At 56.5% G+C, this 19,424-nt stretch overlaps 2 protein-coding genes across 3 annotated transcripts; both read right to left on the reverse strand.

Annotated features, from left to right (window-relative positions):
• Positions 1-226: 226 nt before the first annotated feature.
• CYTH2 (cytohesin 2) lies at positions 227-8,618 on the reverse strand. 2 transcript variants are annotated; one of them, XM_004440223.3, is made up of 12 exons: positions 8,452-8,618; positions 7,440-7,587; positions 7,274-7,340; positions 6,141-6,259; positions 4,802-4,882; positions 4,181-4,293; positions 3,926-4,074; positions 3,300-3,411; positions 1,018-1,094; positions 821-892; positions 572-726; positions 227-483 (listed from the first exon to the last, which is right to left on the reverse strand). In XM_004440223.3, the coding sequence occupies exons 1-12, from the start codon at positions 8,468-8,470 to the stop codon at positions 396-398; spliced, it is 1,200 nt and encodes a 399-aa protein (XP_004440280.1). In that variant the 5' UTR covers positions 8,471-8,618; the 3' UTR covers positions 227-395. The 2 variants fall into 2 exon arrangements, with proteins under 2 accessions (XP_004440280.1, XP_087277559.1); XM_087421433.1 differs by lacking the exon at positions 8,452-8,618 and adding an exon at positions 7,929-8,057.
• A 2,101-nt stretch (positions 8,619-10,719) lies between these two features.
• KCNJ14 (potassium inwardly rectifying channel subfamily J member 14) lies at positions 10,720-18,988 on the reverse strand. Its single transcript, XM_004440221.3, has 2 exons — positions 14,447-18,988; positions 10,720-12,723 (listed from the first exon to the last, which is right to left on the reverse strand). The coding sequence occupies exons 1-2, from the start codon at positions 15,146-15,148 to the stop codon at positions 12,127-12,129; spliced, it is 1,299 nt and encodes a 432-aa protein (XP_004440278.1). The 5' UTR covers positions 15,149-18,988; the 3' UTR covers positions 10,720-12,126.
• Positions 18,989-19,424: the final 436 nt, after the last annotated feature.

The following is a 19,424-nucleotide window of genomic DNA, read 5'->3' on the forward strand; positions in this document are numbered from 1 at the left end:
ATGCAACTTCTCCCTCTACTCCACCCCCGCAGGCTGGGGGTGAAACCAGAACTGAGCTACCCCGGAGAGGTCCCCACGGGGCTACAGCACCCGTCCCTCACGCACTGTGAGAGCCCCCAACAGGGGCCAGTGCTCCGGGCCCTCGTCTTGATGGGGCTGACCGGCCGGCTCCACCAGGCACCTCAGCTCTGTCAACCCCAAGAAATGAGGGGGTCCACAGGCCACGAGTGGTTAAATAATTAATAAGATTACCAACAGTGTGTTAATTACAAACAATGAGAGAGGAACTAGAGGTGGTGAATCTTCCAAATGGGGAACCAGGATCCGCGGGCCCAGGGGTCCGGCCACCCAGGCAGGGCAGCTCCGTAATAAATAATGGAGTTGGGGGCAGAGAGTCAGGGCTGCTCCTGCTTCTTCTTGACCGAAATCCGCTTCTTCCTTGCCGCCAGCATCTCATAGAAGGGGTCCACACTCACAGCTGCCCTGCGGAAGGGGAGGGATCCCAGGGTGAGGGCCAAGGAGTCGGGGCCCCAGGCCCGCCCTCCCTGAGGACTCCGGGGCGCAGGCTCACTGGATGGACTTGATCCACTCGTCCTTCTCCTCCTGCGTGGGGGCTGAGATCCGGTACACCATGTGGTTCCCTTCAACCACCCGGCCGTCTGCCTCCGTCTTGCAGGCTTTGATGAGCTGCCCCTTGTTGTTGGGGATGTAGAGCTCAAAGCAGTTCTGGGAGGCATGGGAGAGGAAGGAAGCGGGTGAGAGCCAGCCTAGGGCCAGAGGAGCCCCCCACCGCGGCAGGAAGGGGTAGAGAGGGCCTTACTGGTTTCCGGGGGTCGTCCACCTCCCGGATGCTCAGATTCTCCAGGGGGATGATTCCTCGGGGCTCCTTGTCCTGAAAGAGCAAGTTGGACAGGACTCGGTCAGCCTGTCTCCACCTCCCTCAGGCCCAGGAGTCCCGGCCCCTGAACCCTGGTCCCTCCTCCCAGGACCCCAGAGCCAGGCGGGCTGTGTCCTCACCGTCGTGTACTCAAAATAGTAGAGGCAGTTGTCTGTGAGGATGAACCAGCGCCGCTTCCACGTCTTCACCCGGCCCCCTGAAAGGGAAGGGGTGGGAGGGGGCCTGGGCTCAACAGGGGGACAGGGCCTCGGGGAGGGCGGGGAGGGGAGTGAGGCAGAGCCAGCGCAGGGAAGGCGGGGCTGCGGGGCGGAGGACAAAGCCATGTGCGGGAAGAGACAGACAAGCAGGGACAGGCGTGCTTGGGCCCAGGACCCGGGCCACCCCCCGCGTAGGCTCCATACTTTCTAAGCCTGTCTGTGGGCCCAGGAGTCCAGGGCCCCAGCCCCTCCTATGGGCCCGAGGCCAGGGCAGCCCCCTCCCCTCGTGTAGTGTGGGGAGTGAGGACGGGCCATGTACCTACCTCCTGGGGCAGACAGCGAGAAAGCAGGCAGGACCAGGCGAGGAGAAGGGAAGGCAGAAGAATGGGGTGCCCCCAAGAGCCGCAGGCGACAGAAATAGGGAGGGTGAGGAAGGAGTGCGCAGGGGGTGGGACAGAGAGACAGAAACAGCAGAGAAACACGCAGAGGAGAGGGAGGGAGAGAGAGGGAAGAAAACCAGTTACATCCACATGAGGGAGGAACAGCCAGACCCTCTCCCTCCCAGGGAGGCTGAGGGACCCGAGCCCCACCGAGGCAGCCACGAACCCTGCCTTGAGTCAGTGCCCGGCTCCAGCCCACCCCCCAGGACACGTCCGAGGCCAGGCAGGCCCTCCATTGCCACAGTGAAGATGTCTCTCCCTGGAGGTCATCCCACAAGGGAGAAGACAGAACCCCCAGTCCTCGGCCCGAGGTGGGCGTGGGAACTCATGTCAGCTCCAGTACAAACTGGCTGTGTGACCTTATGACAACCTCTTGCCCTCTCTGGACTCCAGTCTGGAGACCCACTCGGGCTCACAGCTTCCTGCTTCAAGATGACCTGCTTCTGGGTTCCCTGTGGTCCCAGGGAGATTAAATAGTAACAGCAATACTGGCTTTTATGAACCATCTTTGTGAATATAACCCCCACCACAGGCTCCCTTGCCTATATTTCAGTGTTTTAAGGAAGAGGAGCCTTTTTCTAAAGGCTACAAAGTGAAGAGATCTGGGTCCAAGGCCACCTCTGCCCTGTGGCTGTTGGACGGTGATGGAGCCTCAATTTCCTAATCCAGGAAATGGGATGGAGTCCTGCCGACGGGAGGGGTTTGGAGGGGAACTAGTTCCTGGTGAAGCTGCCCCTCCTGCGTCTCTCTTTCCCGCCCACTCACTGCCAGCGGCGCCATTGGCCTCAGAGAAACTAACCCCCCCAGACCCGTCTGCCTCCCCAGAGCTGATGCAGGAATCTGCCCAGTGTGCAGGCTGGGAAGAGGGATCTGCATTTTTCAGGTGTGCCAGGACGTCTCTGCCCCCAGGGGGCACCTGTGCCTGCTGCAGGAGAAGCAACGCCTCGGTTAAGAGTGCAATTCACACGGGGGAGGGGAGAGGCGACCTGGAGGGAGCAGAGCTCTGCCTTGGCCCTTGCTGCACTGGAAGCTTCCTCAGCGCCCTCCGCTGCCTCCACTCTCTGCACTGGGCTTAATTCCTCATCAGATCCTGTCTCCCCGGAGCCACCCTTCACCGCTTCTCCATTAAACAGCCACAGCTAACGCTCCCGTGGCGCCCACTATTACCAGGCCCGGCTCCCAGCCAGCGGCTCTCAACCTCGGCTCTGCACTGGAAGCCCTGGGGAGCTTTCAACAGGACTGACGGCCCATCCTGCCCCAGAGATCCTGCCTTCACGAGTCTGTGGCCGGGCCACTGGGGTTTAAAAGCTCTCAGGAGAATCTCCTGTGCAGCCAGGGTGGAGAACCACTCCAATCCTCAGATAACCCCACGAAAGGGGCGCCTGTATGACCCTTGCTAATTGACCTTGAACTTGCTGGTGCCACGTGTTTCAAGGTGGACTGACCCCAACTCCACCTATGCCCGGCCGGGGACTCTTATTCATAAGCACAGAGCCTGGCATATATTCTGTGCTCCCTAACCCCTTCTCTGCACCCACAAGTGTTTATGGAGCCCTTCCTCGAGGCCAGGCCCTGCATGTGGGCCCAGCACACAGGCCTGATCTTGTTTTCAACCCTATTGTGCAGATGTGGAAACCGAGGGTCAGAGAGGTCAATTCCCTTGCCTAAGGTCACACAGCAGGTATGTGTGGAAGCCAAGCCCAGAGCCCAGGCCCACCAACTTCTCCCTGCAGAGGCAGCCAGCAGGGTCAGGAGGGGACGTACCCAGCTTAAGGAGCCAGCCCTCCCGGTCCGGGTTGAAGAAGGTGTGGGTCAGATCATTCCCATCATCCTCAGGAATCTTGAAGGGCTCATTTCGGATGCTGTCGTAGAGGTTCTGAGAGGCAAAGGCGCAGTCAGCAACTCCAGGCCCCAGGGACCCTCCCAAGGCTACCTGGCCTTGGGGGTGGGGGGATGGGACTCCAGCAGCCAGGGAGGCAATGAGACCACGGGTGGGAGGGTGGGACGGCCCACGGAGGCAGGGAGAGGGAAAGAGGAGGCTAGGGAGGAAAGGGAAGCGGAAGGAAGAAGAGTGGAGGGAGCCCCAGGGAGGGGAGAAAGGAGGAAAGAAAGAAAAGAGGCAGAGATGACAGACACAGCTGGACGAGCCTGCTACATTCTCAGAGAAACAGACAGACAGGTGGAGAATGAGACGGACCCAGACCCTGTAAGAGACTGACCAAAAAGAGAAAGAGAGAGACAAACACAGAGGCAGCCAGAGAGAGAAAAGAGAAACGGACAGGCTGGCATGGTGGCGGCATCCGTGGGAGGGGCAGTACTCCCAGGCGGACGGCTCAGGCACAGGGGGACCCATGGGGGGAGGGGCTGTGGGGAGGGGAGAGGGGCCTGACCCTGAGCAGCTCCTCAGGCAGGTCCCCGCCCTCGTTGATGCCCCGGTTCATGGCCACAAAGCGCTCCAGGCCCGGCTTGTCCCGGACGTTGGGATTGTGGAGGCTGGTGTTCAGCATGATCACGGCGAAGGACAGCACGTAGCATGTGTCTGCGCCAGACAGGCAGGTGGTGATGACACAGGTACACGGGCCCCCGGCCCTCCTTCCCAGGCCCCCTGAGTCCAGGCCCCGGGCCCCTCCTTCCGAGTCCCCCACCTGTGGACTGGAAGACCCCGGGGTTGCACAGACAGTATCGCTGGGCGAAGGCTTCCATCATCCGGTCAATCTTCTGGGCCTCTCCAGGGAGGCGGAAGCTCCATAAAAATTGTCTGGGTTAGAGAGGGGCCGAGTGTGGATACCAGGACTGGCAGAAGCCCCTCCCACTCTCAGTCCCTGTGTCAGGGAGTGGCAATGAGAGCTCCAGACCTTGTGGCCTCGGCAGCTGTTTCAAGTATGGACACATGATCCAATCTGACCAATGAGCACTGGCCATGGGACTTTTGGTGTACTTATACAGAAAAAGCCTTTCCTTCTACTAAGGTTGCTAAACAGATCTGATGGTTGCTAGGGGCTTCTGTTATCACGTGGGAGGAGAGTCTGCAGAGAGCAATGCCAACACAGTGGCGAGCACAACCAAGAGACAAAGTTGACCTTCTGACACCATTTGAGCACCTGGATACATCTATGCCTGAAGAAGGCCCTACCATGGAATTTTGCATTGCACGAGGCAATCAATTCCCTAATTTTTCTTTCTGTTTTTGTCTTGAGTAGGTGTCATCACTTGTAAAGAAAGCCCTGACAGGTACAGTCCTGCCCTTCCAACCCTGTCCCTCTCACCTGAGGGCCTGCACCAGATTGAGGTCAGTGAATTCATGCAGATCCACAAAGGCGTGGAGCACTGCCAGGTTCAGCTCTTCCCTGGGAGGACAGGGACAAAGTCATGCTCAGGAAAAGTCTGGGGAGGGTGGAGTGAGAGTGGACAGGAGGCAAAGCACGGGGGAGGCTGCGCCGCCTCTTCTGCATGGCAGCTGCCTCTGTAGCAGGTGAAGTTTGGACGTGGACCCCATCACAGGCCTGGCACATGGGCAGGGATACTGAGAACACGCTCTTGAGAGGACCATCTGCCTCGAGAACCATGGTTTGGCTGGACCTTTGTACAGGTGGGAGACACGCAGCAAACGTGTGCTCTGCCTACTGTCACCTGTCTCAGGTGACCCCCAGGTTCCACAGATATCTGCAGATGGCCCTCACCCCCCCAGATGCCCACAAAACAATCCCCACAATGCCAGATGGCCATAGACGGTCTCCACACACCCCAGACGTCACAGATGATCCCCAGACATCTACAGATGGCCCCCACATACCCCAGATGCCCACAGATGGTTCCTAGACATCTACAGTCCCCACATCCCCAGTCTCCATGCCCCCCAGATGTCCATTGATGGTCCCCATGCACCTCAGATGTCCAGAAAGTTCCACACACCCTAGATGTCCACCCAATCCCTAAGCACTCCAGACATCCACAGATGGTCCTGTGCACCTCAGATGTCCAGTCGGTCTCCACGCACCCCAGATGCTCACAGATTATCCTCAGGTTTCCCAGACGTCACAGAAGGTCCCCGTGCATCTTAGGTGTCCAGACAGTCCCCACATTCCTGATATCCATGCACTCCTGATGTCCATAAAGCCCCATGTGCCCCAGACATCCACAGATGGTCCCCATACACTCCTCATGTCCAGTCTCATAGACTTCTAGATGGTACCCACACCCCAGACGTCCACAGATGGTCCTCATGCTCCCAGATGTCCTCGGGGTCCCCGTGCTCCCTGGATATCCACTGAAGGTCCCCACACTTCCTAGCTGGCCACACAGTTCCCATGCACACCAGTTGTCTACACATGCTTCTCATGCTCCCATGACACTCAGATGTTCTCCACTGTCCCCAGACCTACATGGATGGTCCCTACAATTCCTAGATGTCCACAAAGCTCCCCACGATGCTCACAGATGGGGCCAGGCTCCCCTGGACCCCTGTGTCACTCCATTCTGTCATAGTCCAGTCAGAAGGCTGGTCTATCAGGGCCTCTCCTTGGGAGAGGAGCTGGCAGTGTGAGGGCAGGAGCTGGGTGCAGTGGGCCATGGGGAGAGGCCCAGAAGAGCTGGGGGGGGTCTCACCTCTCCCCCAGGTAGTCCCCGATGGCCGTCTTATTCAGGCCCTCGCCTTTGTACAGGAAGCGGGCGATCTCCTCGGGTGTGTTCTGCAGAAGTTCATTCTCCACCAAGAACTGGATCCCCTGGTAGGTGGGAGCCAGGTCTCAGTGCTGAGAGCCAGAGGGACATTTCCCACCACCTCCTCGGAAACCTTGGTAGCCCAACCCAACCCCATCCTCAACAAAGCAGGGCCAGGCTTGATTTTCAGGCTTCTCGCAGGTCCTTACATACTATTTCTCCCATCTCAGAGCCTTTGCTCCTACTGTTCCCTCTGCCTTTGCCTGGTTAATTCCAACACCGAGAGCAGGAACAAGAACTCTTGTTTGCTGAATGACTGAACAAAATACAATTGCTTCAGGCAAGAAGCATGAAGTGAGAAACTGTTAGCAGACAGCAGTCCATCAAGGGCTGTGAGGGCCAAGCCTCGGGCTGGACCAGAGTCTTCTCTGGCTCTCCCTACGCCATGAGGACCTCCATTATAGCTATCTCTCACTCTGGATTGTGGTATCTGCGTCTAGGGGTTCCCTGAGGGCAAGGTAGGGTCAAACTCTTCTCTGGGTCCCCAGCATTCCCCAGCAGAGGGGCAGGCCCAGGGGAAGCCTTAGGAAATGGGTATAAATGAATGACTGAATGCACAAACATCTTTCCTCCACCTGGTGAACACTGACTCATCCTTCAAACCTGACCTGAATGTCCCCTCCTCGGGGACGCCCTCCCTGACTCCACCAGGCTCCCTCCTCTGAGTGTCCACAGCCCCCAGGACCTCCCTCTGTCCCAGCACTTGTCAACCCTTAGTGCAGGTCACTGTCTATGTTCCCTACCAGACTCAAGCTCCTCCTGGGGCTCTAAGAGACACCAGAAGTGGGTCCAGAACTATGAACAGAAAGGAGAAGAGGACCCCCCAGGCAGAGGACACAGCACAGGCAAAGGTTAGTGTCCTGAGAGCAAACGGACAGCCACTATCTGAACCCAGGGATTAGAACCAAGTGTGTCCACCTAATGTAAATCTTTAACTATCACACTTCTGGAACCTGGAGACGCCAAAACCTCCTGTCTGGATGTCTGCGTGGCTCACCCCAGCCCTGTGCCCCCAGCACCTTTTTGGGGTCCATGTTGAACTTCTTTCTGCCCATTGCCATCTTCCGGTTCCGTTGCAAGGTCTTACTGCAGGGGCAGAGAGCGGGGGGACGGAAGGTCAATGCCTTGGCATCCCCAGCCCCGGCCAGATCTCATGACCCCCAAGTTCCCTGCCCCAGCCCTCACCTGCCCTCATTGGCCTCCAGACCCTCCACCTCGCTCATGGCTTCGCTGAGCTCCTCCCGCAGGCGCTGGATCTCCACCAGCAGCTCCTGCTTCCGCCGCCGGATGTTCTCCAGCTCCATCCGCTCCTCCGGAGTCAGGTCTGGGGGCTCTGGGGGGCGGGATCAGGGGTTGGAGGTCAGTTTTGCGGGACTGGGAGCCTGGCATCCTGCAATGTGGGGAGGCCACAGCTGGGGGAGGGGGACAGGACTCCTAGATTCAGGGGGAAGATGAGGATGAGGGTCGGGCCTCCTATGTCTGCTGGGGGCTGGGGGCCTGGATTCCTCAGTCCAGGGGAGGAAGGGCTGGGATCTAGCCTCTTGAGTCCTGGGCTGGGAGAGGAGGGGGCTTGGGATCCGGACTCCTCAGTCTAAGGGACAAGGGGACTGGGAGCCTGAACTCTTGGGTCTGGGGAAAGAAAGGGCTGGAAGCCCGAACTGCTGGGTCCATTACTTGGAAGGGGACTGAGGCCCGGGTTTTCTGCCTCCATTCCCGGCGAGGTGGCTGGGGGCCGGGGTGTCCTGACTCCCGGGACCAGGAAAAGTAACTACGGCAGGAAAAGCGGGTGACAGCTTGGAAGAGTTGGGGAAGGGGGCGGGGCATCGACGGCCCCCGCCTCAGCGGGATCTCTGCAGCCCCCAAGATTTCTCCCCGCCCCCCGAACCCCCCTCCCCGCTCCCGGCAGGCCCCGGGCTCGCCCGGCCCCTCCAGCGGGAATGGGTCCGCCCCGGCCTCGCCTCCGCCGCTCCATCCCGCCCCCTCCCGCCGCCACCGGAAACAGGCTCGGCCCAAACAATGGCCTGGAACGCCCCGCTCTCGGGCCCCGCCGGAAGCCCGTCCCGCGCCCCACAAAGGCGACGCGACGACGGGGCCGAGAGACGGCACGCCGCGCACGCCGGCAGGCACGTTCGCGGCGGAACGTTCGGGACGGAACGCTCCATCCGCTCCCAGCCGGCCCCGCCCCTCCGCGACCTACCATAGACACCGTCCTCCATGGCGGCTAGGAAGGCCCGCGGGGAGTCCGGGGCGGTCCCGCCGGTCGGGCCTGGATCCGCGTTGGCCCGCGGGCTCGGGTGAGCCCGCTCAAACGCCCCGGGAGCCACCGCCGCCTCCTCAGCGCCAGTCCTCAGCGCTGAAAAGACTCTCCCTTCGCCTCCCGACCGCCCCGCCAGTCGGGACCGCCCCTCGTTTTGACACCGTCCAATCCACGGCGGGCCCTCTCGTCTGCTCCGCCCCCGACGCTGAAGGATCGTCCTCCAGGGCCAATAGGCGCACAAGGAGCAGACGTAGCAAAGTCCGGCCGGAGGTAGACGGTCTGTGGGGCCAATCGGAGCGCGGGCAGAACGCCAGGCCCCGCCTCCGAAACAAAAGAAGGCACTTGGCTGGCTTGCCCGCCAATGAGAAGCCTTGGAAAAGAATGGCATGGAGAGACGTATGCGGCAGCAGAGAGGACTGCGCCTGCGCAAGGGCTCCGAGCTCTAGGATACTAATTGAACCGAGCCCCACGTCTAGCAATACGTTGCTGGGGGGCGGTACTTTGTTAGTCTTGTTGCCAGGGGGCGGGACCACAACAGCCGGTTGTTTCCGTGAGCCACACCTCCTAGCAGGCCCAGCTGGCTTTTGACCGCAGCGGTTGCCACGCAACCGGGAGCAGCTTTGGCTCACCTTTCTTTTGGCCTCCTTCCTCCTGGCACTGGCCCCTCTGTTATTCAGACCCTTTTGTTACCCCGTCCCCTGATCCCATCCACCTTAGCCTCTTCGGAGTCAAGGAGTGGTGAAACAAAAGACTTATTCTTTCTCCCAAATGCTATGCTCTTTGGCGTCTGTCATGGAGAATGGGACGGTAGAAGGCCAAATATAGTGAAAGCACAGGCTCCGACTTCCTGGCGCGGTCTGCCTCTCAGGCTCCTCCCTCTGCCCCAAACTCCTCCCCTAACCTTAGCATCCCCCAAGGACAACTCCCTTTTCCTCAGCAGCCTCCCACCTCTGATTCCTTCCCCCTTCTCAGAGTCTTTTCCCTCCTCTCCGACTCGCCCCACTTCACTCCTCCACCTCTCATACTCTCGCTCTTCATAAACTCCTCCCTCCTCTCGGAGGCCTCCCGCATCTGAGGCCCTTCCCCCTCTCCAGCCTCTTATTCCCATTTCTTGCAGGCAAAGCGGGTGCAGGGGCTCGGCTGCGATGGAGAACCTGGGCACCCCTGTCACGGGCAGGTCCCTAATTGGGTCTGAGGTGGTGTCTGGGCCTCGTCCTCAGTCGCCGTCCCTGGGCTCGCAGGTGGGGACGGATTCGGGGCTGGGACCTGGTTAAGCTGACAGATTAGACAGGGAGCTTCCTAATCCCCTCACTGACCTTTATGAGTGGCCCAGGTTCTGCCCTCCCCGGTGGAAGCCCAGCCTGTGCCCGCCGTGCCCCCACTCTCCCTCCTTCCAAACAGAACCCTTTTCCTGCCCCTTCATCCCCAACTTAACATCCTCCTCCACCCCTGTGGTTCCACTGCCCCCAGTCCCTACCCTGGACACCCTGAGCTGGGAGAGCAGCAGCTAATTAATCCCATCCGGTGATTACGTGGGGATTCTGAAGGATAAAGGGAGATGGAAGCCAGAAGGGGGGACCTGGCGTGATGCAGCACTTAGGCTAATGGGCAATGACGGTGCCTGCCCTCAGTGTTGGGACACAGAGATGGGAACATGTCCTCCCCCTGGCACTGGCTCCTTCTGCGGCTGGCTCCCAGCCTGCTGGGCACTTAGGTAGATGGCAGTATGGACCCGTGCCCCAGAAACACACTCACAGACACACCACCAGGGCTCCCAGTGATTTAATCCCTAAACACAACCTTTCCCCTGGCATTCAGAGCTACCTGCTCTTTCCCCTGACCCCCAAGCTGGACCAGGAAGGCCGTGATTCTGGCCCTTAGCCACAGCCCATACTACCCCTAGCCTGCCCTGTGATTCAGACACCCAGGTTCAGAGCTGGCCTCCAAGATCATCTCCCATCCCAGTTGCCCCTCGAAAGCCGAGCTTTCCAGCATCAGCGAGATCTGGAGAATCCCAGGACCCTCACCCTCAGTGAAGTGGGGAATCATCCTGGTGGAAAGGCCCTTGGAGACCTTCAAGTTCCAATGCCCCATTTGTACAGATGGGGAAACTGAGGCAAAGCGAGGGGAGTGATGTGCCCAAAGTCACACAGTAAGTTAGAACAGAGTTGGGATTTAGAGCAAAGCTTCCTGGATCCTGGTAAAGGATCTTATTCCAATTAGCTCAAGCTCAATTTCTAATCCTTCTGTAGGAACCACGGGAAAAAATAGATAGACATCTGTATTTATATTATATATATATATAATACATGTATGTATAACATCTTTAAGAAATAGACACACATTGCTAGGTGTAGAATTCCAGAGGATTGCAGACTCACCAGCCTTGGGCCTCTCCCTTCCCTTGCCCAATAAGTAGCCCTGTTACCCACACCTTCTAGGTCAGCCCAGAAATGCTGCCTATCGAGTCCTGAGTCCACCTCCTAGAACTGCCAAGTTCTAGGAGCTGATTAGAACTTCCAGGTTTTGATAATGGACAACTCTGGATCCCTGGAGCCTTGATTCCTTTGGCATTACAGAACCACAAAGAAGTCATGTGGAATCATCAAGATTCTCAACTCCACTGGGCAAACTGGAACCAGCCAATCTCAGACATATCTAGGATCACCACTCCTTCTTTGACTCTATGATCAATCTAGAGCCACAGAATCCTGATTCCTTTGGACATTCTAGAATGGCACTTAAAAAAAAAAAACCTGTGGATCATTTAGAAGCATTGATTATCCCCTCGCTTCGATGTTCTACAGCCAGTGGTCTGGAGATCTAATATCAAGAACTCCCAGTCTGTCACTGTAGTCCTTCTAGACCCACAGACTCACCATTGTTTTGTGCATTCTAGAAACATAACTCTAGTTTCTGGAGTAGTTCAACTCCCTAGGTCAAACCTGTTCTAGAATTACCACTGCTTGTCTCTGTGGTCAATCTAGATTCACAGAATCTCAACTCTGGGGCTTTCTGGAACCACAAGGTCTTTTGTTGATTTGCAGTCAACATTCCTTGTCATTGGTCAATCAAGATAGTCTTGAATTCTTGGGGCATTCCATAACTTTCCCTCCTTAGGTGGTGTAGAAAAAATGATTTGCTACTTGGTTGGCTGAGTCTAGAAGCAACAGTCCCTTGAATCTTTGGTCAATCCAGAGCTACAAACTCTCCATCTCTATTGCTGCTCAAGAACTGCCAACTTCCTCTCCCAGAGACAGTCTATACCATTGATTCCTGACCCTGCTCAACAACCCAAGTCAGCCATATAGAGGAATCTGGAACCACCGGTCCTTGCCTCTCGGGTGGTCCAGAATTCTGGATCCCTCAGCTCTGGTGAGGCTCAGGAATCGGGCTGACAAAGGGGTCTCAAGAGGGAGCATGGAATGCAGAGGAATTAAGGTCCAGTATGTCTGTGGTGGGTCCACTAGGCATGGCAGAGCTTCACCAGCTAATAATTTATCCAGCAGGCCTGTTGGTCTTGGGAAATACCTGCCCCCATCCCAGGAGAGGGCCAAATCTCTCCATCTTGCTACCTCTGGGAAGGGAGTACAAATAGGGAGACACCAGCTCACATCATGGGGGCAGGGTCAGCGCCAGGGTTGGTGTGAGTACTCGGGGGCTGGCAGCCTCATCTTCTGCCTCTGCCCCATCCCCCTCCTTGGTTTCCTCTTCCTCTTCTTCCTCCTGGCAGCAGCTCAGAGCAAGTTCATTTTCATAACAAAATGCAGCCAGAGAGCCAGGGAAGCTAGACTTGGGGCTGTGGGAAGCCTGCTCTGCCCGTTCATCCAGCTCCTTGGCGCTGCAGACGGGTGTCCCTGGGACCTCGTAAGTGCGATGGAAGTGGCGATAGTCGACCTCATACTGGGAGCCACGCTGGAAGAGGACTGGCTCAAAACGATGGCCCCAGAGCAGCTCACCAGGGAGGTAGGAAGAGCGACACTGTGTGGTCATAGCCGTGGCCTCAACCATGCCCTCGAGAATGACCACCAGCTCGAAGTCGGCCCGGGCCAGCTCGGCACGTCCTAGTTCATACAGAGGACTGGCAGAGTCGATCTCGTGCACGATGGTGATGGGAGACACGAGGAAGATGCGATCGGTGCCACCATCAAAGCCCACGTCCACATCCTGGTGGTCCAGCGGGATGTACTCACCCTCTGGGGTCACACGAGGCTGCAGCGAAAAGTGAGGGGCCAAAGATAGACAGCAGGGAGCACAGAGATGAACAGAGACAGGGAGAGAAAGGAATGATATAGAGAAAGAGGAGGGCAGAGACCGGCAGGGGTTGGGGTGGGGTGAGAACATGGAGCCAGAGAGAGGGGGATGGTGACCCAGACAGAGAGGAGGACAGAGACATGGGGAAAGGGACAGAGACCGAGAGAGAGGGAGACAGAGACCCAGGGAGGGGAGGATGGAGGCCCAGAGATAAAGAGAGAAGGACAGAGTGATATTGGCAAAGAGCCACAGAAATCAGCAAGTCAGAGACGAAATTAAAGAGACAACAGAAGAGAAGAAGGACATCCAACCAGCAATTGGACCAGTCCCACAGACTGCTGGGAGAGACAGTATCCCTCCTGGTGTCTCTAACAGTCAAGCAGGAGACTAGGGGGTCGGGGGTGGGGGCGGGACAGGACGGGACCCATTCTTTTGCAACTGTCTCCGGGAGCCCGCAGGCGCTGCTGGGAGTTGTAGTTCCCACCACCGCCCCATCCTCCCTCTCACCCACGTCCAACCTCAGCTCAGGGTTGTTAAGTGTCTTTCCTTGGGCAAGGGCAGCTACTGCCTCAGAATTTGTTCGCGTAGTTTGACCACAATTCTAGAAACACTAAGTCGCCTTCTTCAGGGCGCCGGAGGGAGCCGTTACTCAAGGGGCCAAGGGGAGTCGTAGTTGTTTTTTTTTTTTTTTTTTAATAATTTTATTTATTTATTTTTCCCCCAAAGCCCCACTAGATAGTTGTATGTCATAGTTGCACATCCTTCTAGTTGCTGTATGTGAGACACAGCCTCAGCGTGGCCAGAGAAGCGGTGCGTCAGTGCGCGCCGGGGATCCGAACCCAGGCTGCCAGCATCGGAGTGTGCGCACTTAACCGCTAAGCCACGGGGCCAGCCCTCGTAGTTGTTTTTTGCTTTTTGCTCAGAAGTTAAAATTCAAGCATTTCCCAACCCCTGCCCTGTACTACTGCAAGCAAGACCCTGGTGGGAGAGACTGGGCCACTGAGGTAGCGAATGAAGTCTCCCACAAATGCTGCAGGACCCCCATGCCCAGAGGTCATGCAGAATTGTGTTCACGTTTCTGCAGGTGCGAGCTGCACCCATCTTCGAGCCTACATCTCCCACAATCCCATAGGGGCCTGCCTCAAGTCATAGTCCATTCTCTGTACCACAGTGTCAGCTGAGAATCGTAAATCTGAGCCGTGGTTTACACCACCCCCAAACCTACATCATCTCCTCAGACCACCCCATCTGGGCACTGTCTCTGCCCCCGGAGGCTTCTGGGAATTGTAGTTCGGAGCCTTTACAGCCCAGGTGTGGCCCTCTCAGGTCTAGATTTCCCACAATCCCATAGAGGGCCGATCCTCAAGCCACAGGAAGCTCTTTATGTCTCCAGATCTGTTTCAAGTCTAGGCCTCCAAGAAGAAATGAAGAGGTCACAGACTTCTCTCTTTGGTTTACATCTCCTACAACTGCTCCCCCAACCAGCCTCTGTCCAGAAGCGGGGCGGGAGGGCCCCTGCCCAAGAGACTGCTGGGAATTGTAGTCCACGCACCCTCCAGGTCCCACGCACACCTCGCCCTCAGGCCTACATCTCCCACAACCCCCCAGGGCTCCCGCCAGCCCCACGAAGGGCCCCGCCCTGCCTCCCGGGGCCCCGGTCCTCCACCCCGGCGACCCGCACCTGCAGCAGCTGGGCACGCACGTGGGCCTCGACGAGGTGGCTGCGGCGCAGGTTGCCCACGCGCCACATGAGGCAGAGGCGGCGGTCGCGCAGCGCCACGACGGCGTTCTCGCTGAAGACGAGCGTCTCGTTGCGCTTCTTGGGCTTGGCCATCTTGGCCATGACGGCGCCCACGACGAAGGCGTCGAGCACGCAGCCGGCGATGCACTGCAGCACCACGGCGGCCACGGCGGCCGGGCACTCCTCGGTGACGCTGCGCACGCCGTAGCCGATGGACGTCTGCGTCTCCAGCGCGAAGAGGAAGGCGGCCAGGAAGCTGGCCACCTGCGAGAAGCAGGGCGCGGGCGGCGGCGGGGCGGCCAGGTCGCCGTGCAGCGAGGCGATGAGCCAGAAGGCCAGGCCGAAGAGCAGCCAGGAGGCGAGGAAGGAGCAGGAGAAGAGCAGGCACATCCAGCGCCAGCGTACGTCCACGCACGTGGTGAACAGATCGCTGAGATAGCGCGCGCCCTGGCCGCCCAGGTTCACGAAGCGCACGTTGCAGTGCCCGTCCTTCTTGACGAAGCGCCCCCGCCGGCGTCCCACCGGCTGCGGCGCCCACCCGTTATGGCACAGCCCCGGCCCGGCCTCCTCCTCATCGACCGCCCGGCTCTCTCCTGACTCCAGGGCGCCGCTTAGGCGGCGCAGGGCCCTGGCCAGGCCCATTGGGTGGGGGCACCCCCTCCACTTGGCCTAGTGGGGGGCGGGCGCCCCAAACCTGCGGGGACAAGAAACGAGCAGCAGCGTCAGGGGGGCCGGGAATGGGTGGACCTCTCAAGCAGGCATGCTCCCTGGGCCGTAGCGGCCTCATCTGGCAAATGGGTGGAAGGATACTCATCTAGAAAGTCAGAACAGCACCCATCAACAACCATGACAATACTACTATGGGAGATACTGTATAGCAACAACAGCAACAAAACTGTAGCCATAACAACAGCGTTATAGCAAGCACCACAGTAATTAGAGCTGACATTTATACAGTGCCAGACACTGTTTTGAGCGGATTATGTGAATTGACATGTTTGAGCTTCACAGCAAGGTAGACATTATTACCCCCATTTTACAGATGAGGAACCTGAGGCCCAGAGTGTTTAACTTGCCCAAGGTCACAGCTGAGTAAACTGGGATTTGAGTGCTAGCAAATTCAGAGTCTACTATGTAGTTAACTGCTTCCCAGCATGGAGTCAGCTTTGAGAGATGAGCCTGGCTCTGAGGTCACCTATGGTTCAAAAATAGGCTCAGAAAGCACAGGCAACAAAAGGAAAAAAAGTAGATAAACTGAACTTCATCAAAATTAAAAACTTTTGTGCTTTGAAGGACACCATCACGAAACTGAAAAGACAATCCATCAAAGGGCAAAAATAGTTGCAAATCATGTATCTGAGAAGGAATTTGTTTCTAAAATCTATAAACAGCCCTTACAACTCAATAATAAGAAAACCTGGGGCTGGCCTGTGGCCTAGGGGTTAAGTTCAGTGTGCCCTGCTTTGGCAGCCTGGGTTCGGTTCCCGTTGTGGACCTACAAGGCTTGTTTGGGGCCGTGCTGTGGTGGTGACCCACATACAAAATAGAGGAAGACCGGCACAGATGTTAGCTCAGGGCAAATCTTCCTCAGCATAAAAAAGAAAAAAAAAAAAGCCCAATTTAAAAATAGGCAAAGGATCTGAATAGACATTTCTCCAAGAAAGATATATAAATAGCCAATAAGCACATGAAAAGATGCTCCACATCATTAGCCAGCAGGGAAAGGCAAATCTAAACCACAGTGAGATACCAATTCACACCCACTAGGATGGCAATAACAAAAGAAAAAATAAAATAACAAGTGTTGGCAAGGATATGGAGAAATTGGCAATCTTATACACTGCTGGTGGAATATAAAATTGTGCAGCTGGTGTGAAAAACAGTCTGGCAGTCCCTTAAATGGTTAAATGTAGAGTTACCATAGGACCCAGCAATTCAACTCCTAGATATCTACGCAAAAGAAGTAAAAACAAGTGTCCACACAAATACTTATACACAAATGATTGTAGCAGCGTTATTCACAATAGCCAAAAGATGGAAACAACCCAAATGTACATCAATTGATAAATGGATCAATAAAATGTGGTATATCCGCACCAGGGACTCCTACCCAGCAATAAAAAGGAATGAAGTACTGACAGATGCTACAACATAGATGAACCTTGAAAACTTCATGCTATGAAAGAAGCCAGTCACAAAAGATCACATATTGTATATTTTCATTTACAAGAAATAGCCAGAATGGGAAAATCTATAAATTGAGAAAATAGACCAGTGGTGCCTAGGACTGGGGAGAGAGGGGGATTGGGCAGTGATAGCCAGAGGACATGGGATTTCTTGTTGGGGTGCTGAAAATGTTCTAAAGTTGATTGTGGTTGCACAACTCTGTGAATATACTAAAAAACATTGAATTGTACACTTTAATATGTGAATTATATGGTATGTGAATTATATTTCAATGAAGCTGTTCGAAAAAACAAAAACAAACACACAAAAAAACCCTGGCTCAGCCCTGACCCTCAGATCTTGGGCAAATCTTTCTGAGCCACAGTTTCCTTGATTGTAAAAATGGAGAAATTGGACTTCTTTCTCCAGGTCAGGAAAGGCCTTCCAGTCATACAGACCCTGGGGCCCAATCCTGGCTCAGTTGCTGACCCACTATGTGCCCTGAGACCACTGGCTTCCTTTTCTGGAGCCTCAGTTTGCTCATCTGTTGAATGGGCATTAAAAACCCTCACTTTGAAAGGAAGAGGGACCCAGAAGAAAGACCTTGGGCTTTTTTCTTTTTAATTTATTTATTTTTTCCTTTTTTCTCCCCAAAGCCCCACAAGATAGTTGTATGTGGTAGTTGCACATCCTGCTAGTTGCTGTATGTGGGATGTGGCCTCAGCATGGCCAGACAAGCGGTGCGTCGGTGCGCGCCCGGGATCCGAACCCAGGCCGCCAGTAGCGGAGTGCGCACTTAACCGCTAAGCCACAGGGCCGGCCCAAGACCTTGGGCTTTTGAATCAGGCAGCTCCAGGTTGAATCCTGGCTTGGCCACTTACTAGCTGTATGACTGGTGGCAAGTCTCATCCCTTCCCGAGCCTCTGTTCCCCCATCTGGGCGATGGAGGGAATCCGGACAGGGTGGAGGAAAGGTGGAGGGAAGGGGGTGGGCGTGGACCTACAGGCCTCATCATCCACCAGCAGCTGCAGGGTTATTACCATCCAGCCCTGTGGTGGAGGGACTTCCAGGATCTATCTGGGCTGGGGGTTAAATATTTTGTGTATCACTTCCATCAATATTTACCAAGCACCTACGTACTCGGTGCCCCCTGTGCCAGGCCCTGCAGATCCTCATGGGCTTCTTGGCAGGACTGGGGGCACTTAATCCAAGGAGAAGGCATTCAGTCGACGTCAAGTTCAACACCACTGGGCCCCCTCCCTGACCCCCAGCTCTGCACCTGCTGTTCACGACCACCTGGACAGCTCTGCCACGTGGGGTCTATTACGCCCACTCTACAGAGGCAGAGCTGCGGCTCAGGTCAGGGTGGACTGGGCCTGGCTGTGTCCAGCGCCCATGATGTGCCCCAACCTTGACTCTTTTCTCATCCTCACAACCCTGGGCATTAGAGATCTTTTCTTCTAAAAAGGGGAGACTGAGGCTCAATGCTGAAGGGGGCAGGTTTGAGGTCAGAATCCAGGCTCCAGCCTCTACCTTTGCAGCGATCACACTGAGCCCCCAGGCTGGGCCTCCTCACACCCTCTCCCCGTCTCTAACCACAGCTCTTGGATGTGGGGACTTTGCTTTTTTTTAAAGCAAACTGAGGCGGTGAGGCCCATCCCTTGTCTCACGTCCCTCAGCCGGAAGGTGGGAAACCCTGGACTCCCACCTGGGCTTCTCGGTGCCCAAGCCTGAGTGACGAACCACGGACGACCCTAACAGGTGCGCTCCTGTTTCCTGAGCACCTACTAGGTCCCGGGCCTCGTAAGGAGCTCACCGATGTCTGCAGCCCGCCCACTGCACTCCACCAGACCCTGCCGCACACCCTGACTGTTCAGGACACTGGGAGGGCCAGATCATCCATCGCTGTTTCACAGGTTGGGGAACAGCCTCAGAGACCCAGCCAGACCCACGCGGTGCCGGGGGTGGGGTGTCTGTTTGGTCCTGAGCCTTCCCAACCCAGGACTCTCCTCCTAAATCCTTGAGTCCCATTCTCAGCCCTGTGAGGCAGATGATACCATGTCCATTTCACAAAGCCGACTGGGGTCTTCACCTCCAGGGGGCCCTGTCTGTGTCCAACATGGCCCAGCTCACAGGGTTGGATGTGACTTGGGCTCAGGGCACCACCCCTCCCCCGCAAAGGCAGGACAGGAGGGAAAAGGATCCGAAGCCTGAAGTCCTCCCCCTTCTTCCCCCTGACCTGCGAGAGCAGCTTAATGTTTCCATATAAAGGAGACCCGGGGCTTAAGGTGCAGCAACTTCATGTCAAAGTCACTGTCTAATCTGGGCCAAGAAGCCCTGCCCCCGGCCCCAACCTCCCTTCCCTAAAGAAGCACTTTCACTTCCCCCAGACCCTGGGTGTCCCCCCTCCCCCACCTACACATGGGGTCTGGGCAGCAGGTTGGAGGGCAGAGATAGACAGGAGGCGGGGCACAGACTGAAGAAAGACAAGGGTACAGAGGTTCCGAGTGGGCACGAAGAGAGGGGTGCTGAGAGGGAGCTCCGAGAAAGAGGGAAGGACAGAGATGGGTGGGGGGGAGATGGCAAAGACCCAGAGGGAGAGGAGGACAGAGACCCAGAGAGAGGGGGACAGAGACTCAGAGACGGGAATAGAGATCCAGAGAGAAGAAGAGGACAGAAAAGAGACAGGCAGACTAGGAGCCAATTGGGAAAGAGAAGTGGAGATCGTGTCTTAGGAAATGGAATGACGGGG

This window comes from Ceratotherium simum, chromosome 33 (assembly GCF_057802395.1).
Source record: "Ceratotherium simum simum isolate JZ-2026a chromosome 33, ASM5780239v1, whole genome shotgun sequence".
Lineage (NCBI taxonomy): Eukaryota > Metazoa > Chordata > Mammalia > Perissodactyla > Rhinocerotidae > Ceratotherium > Ceratotherium simum.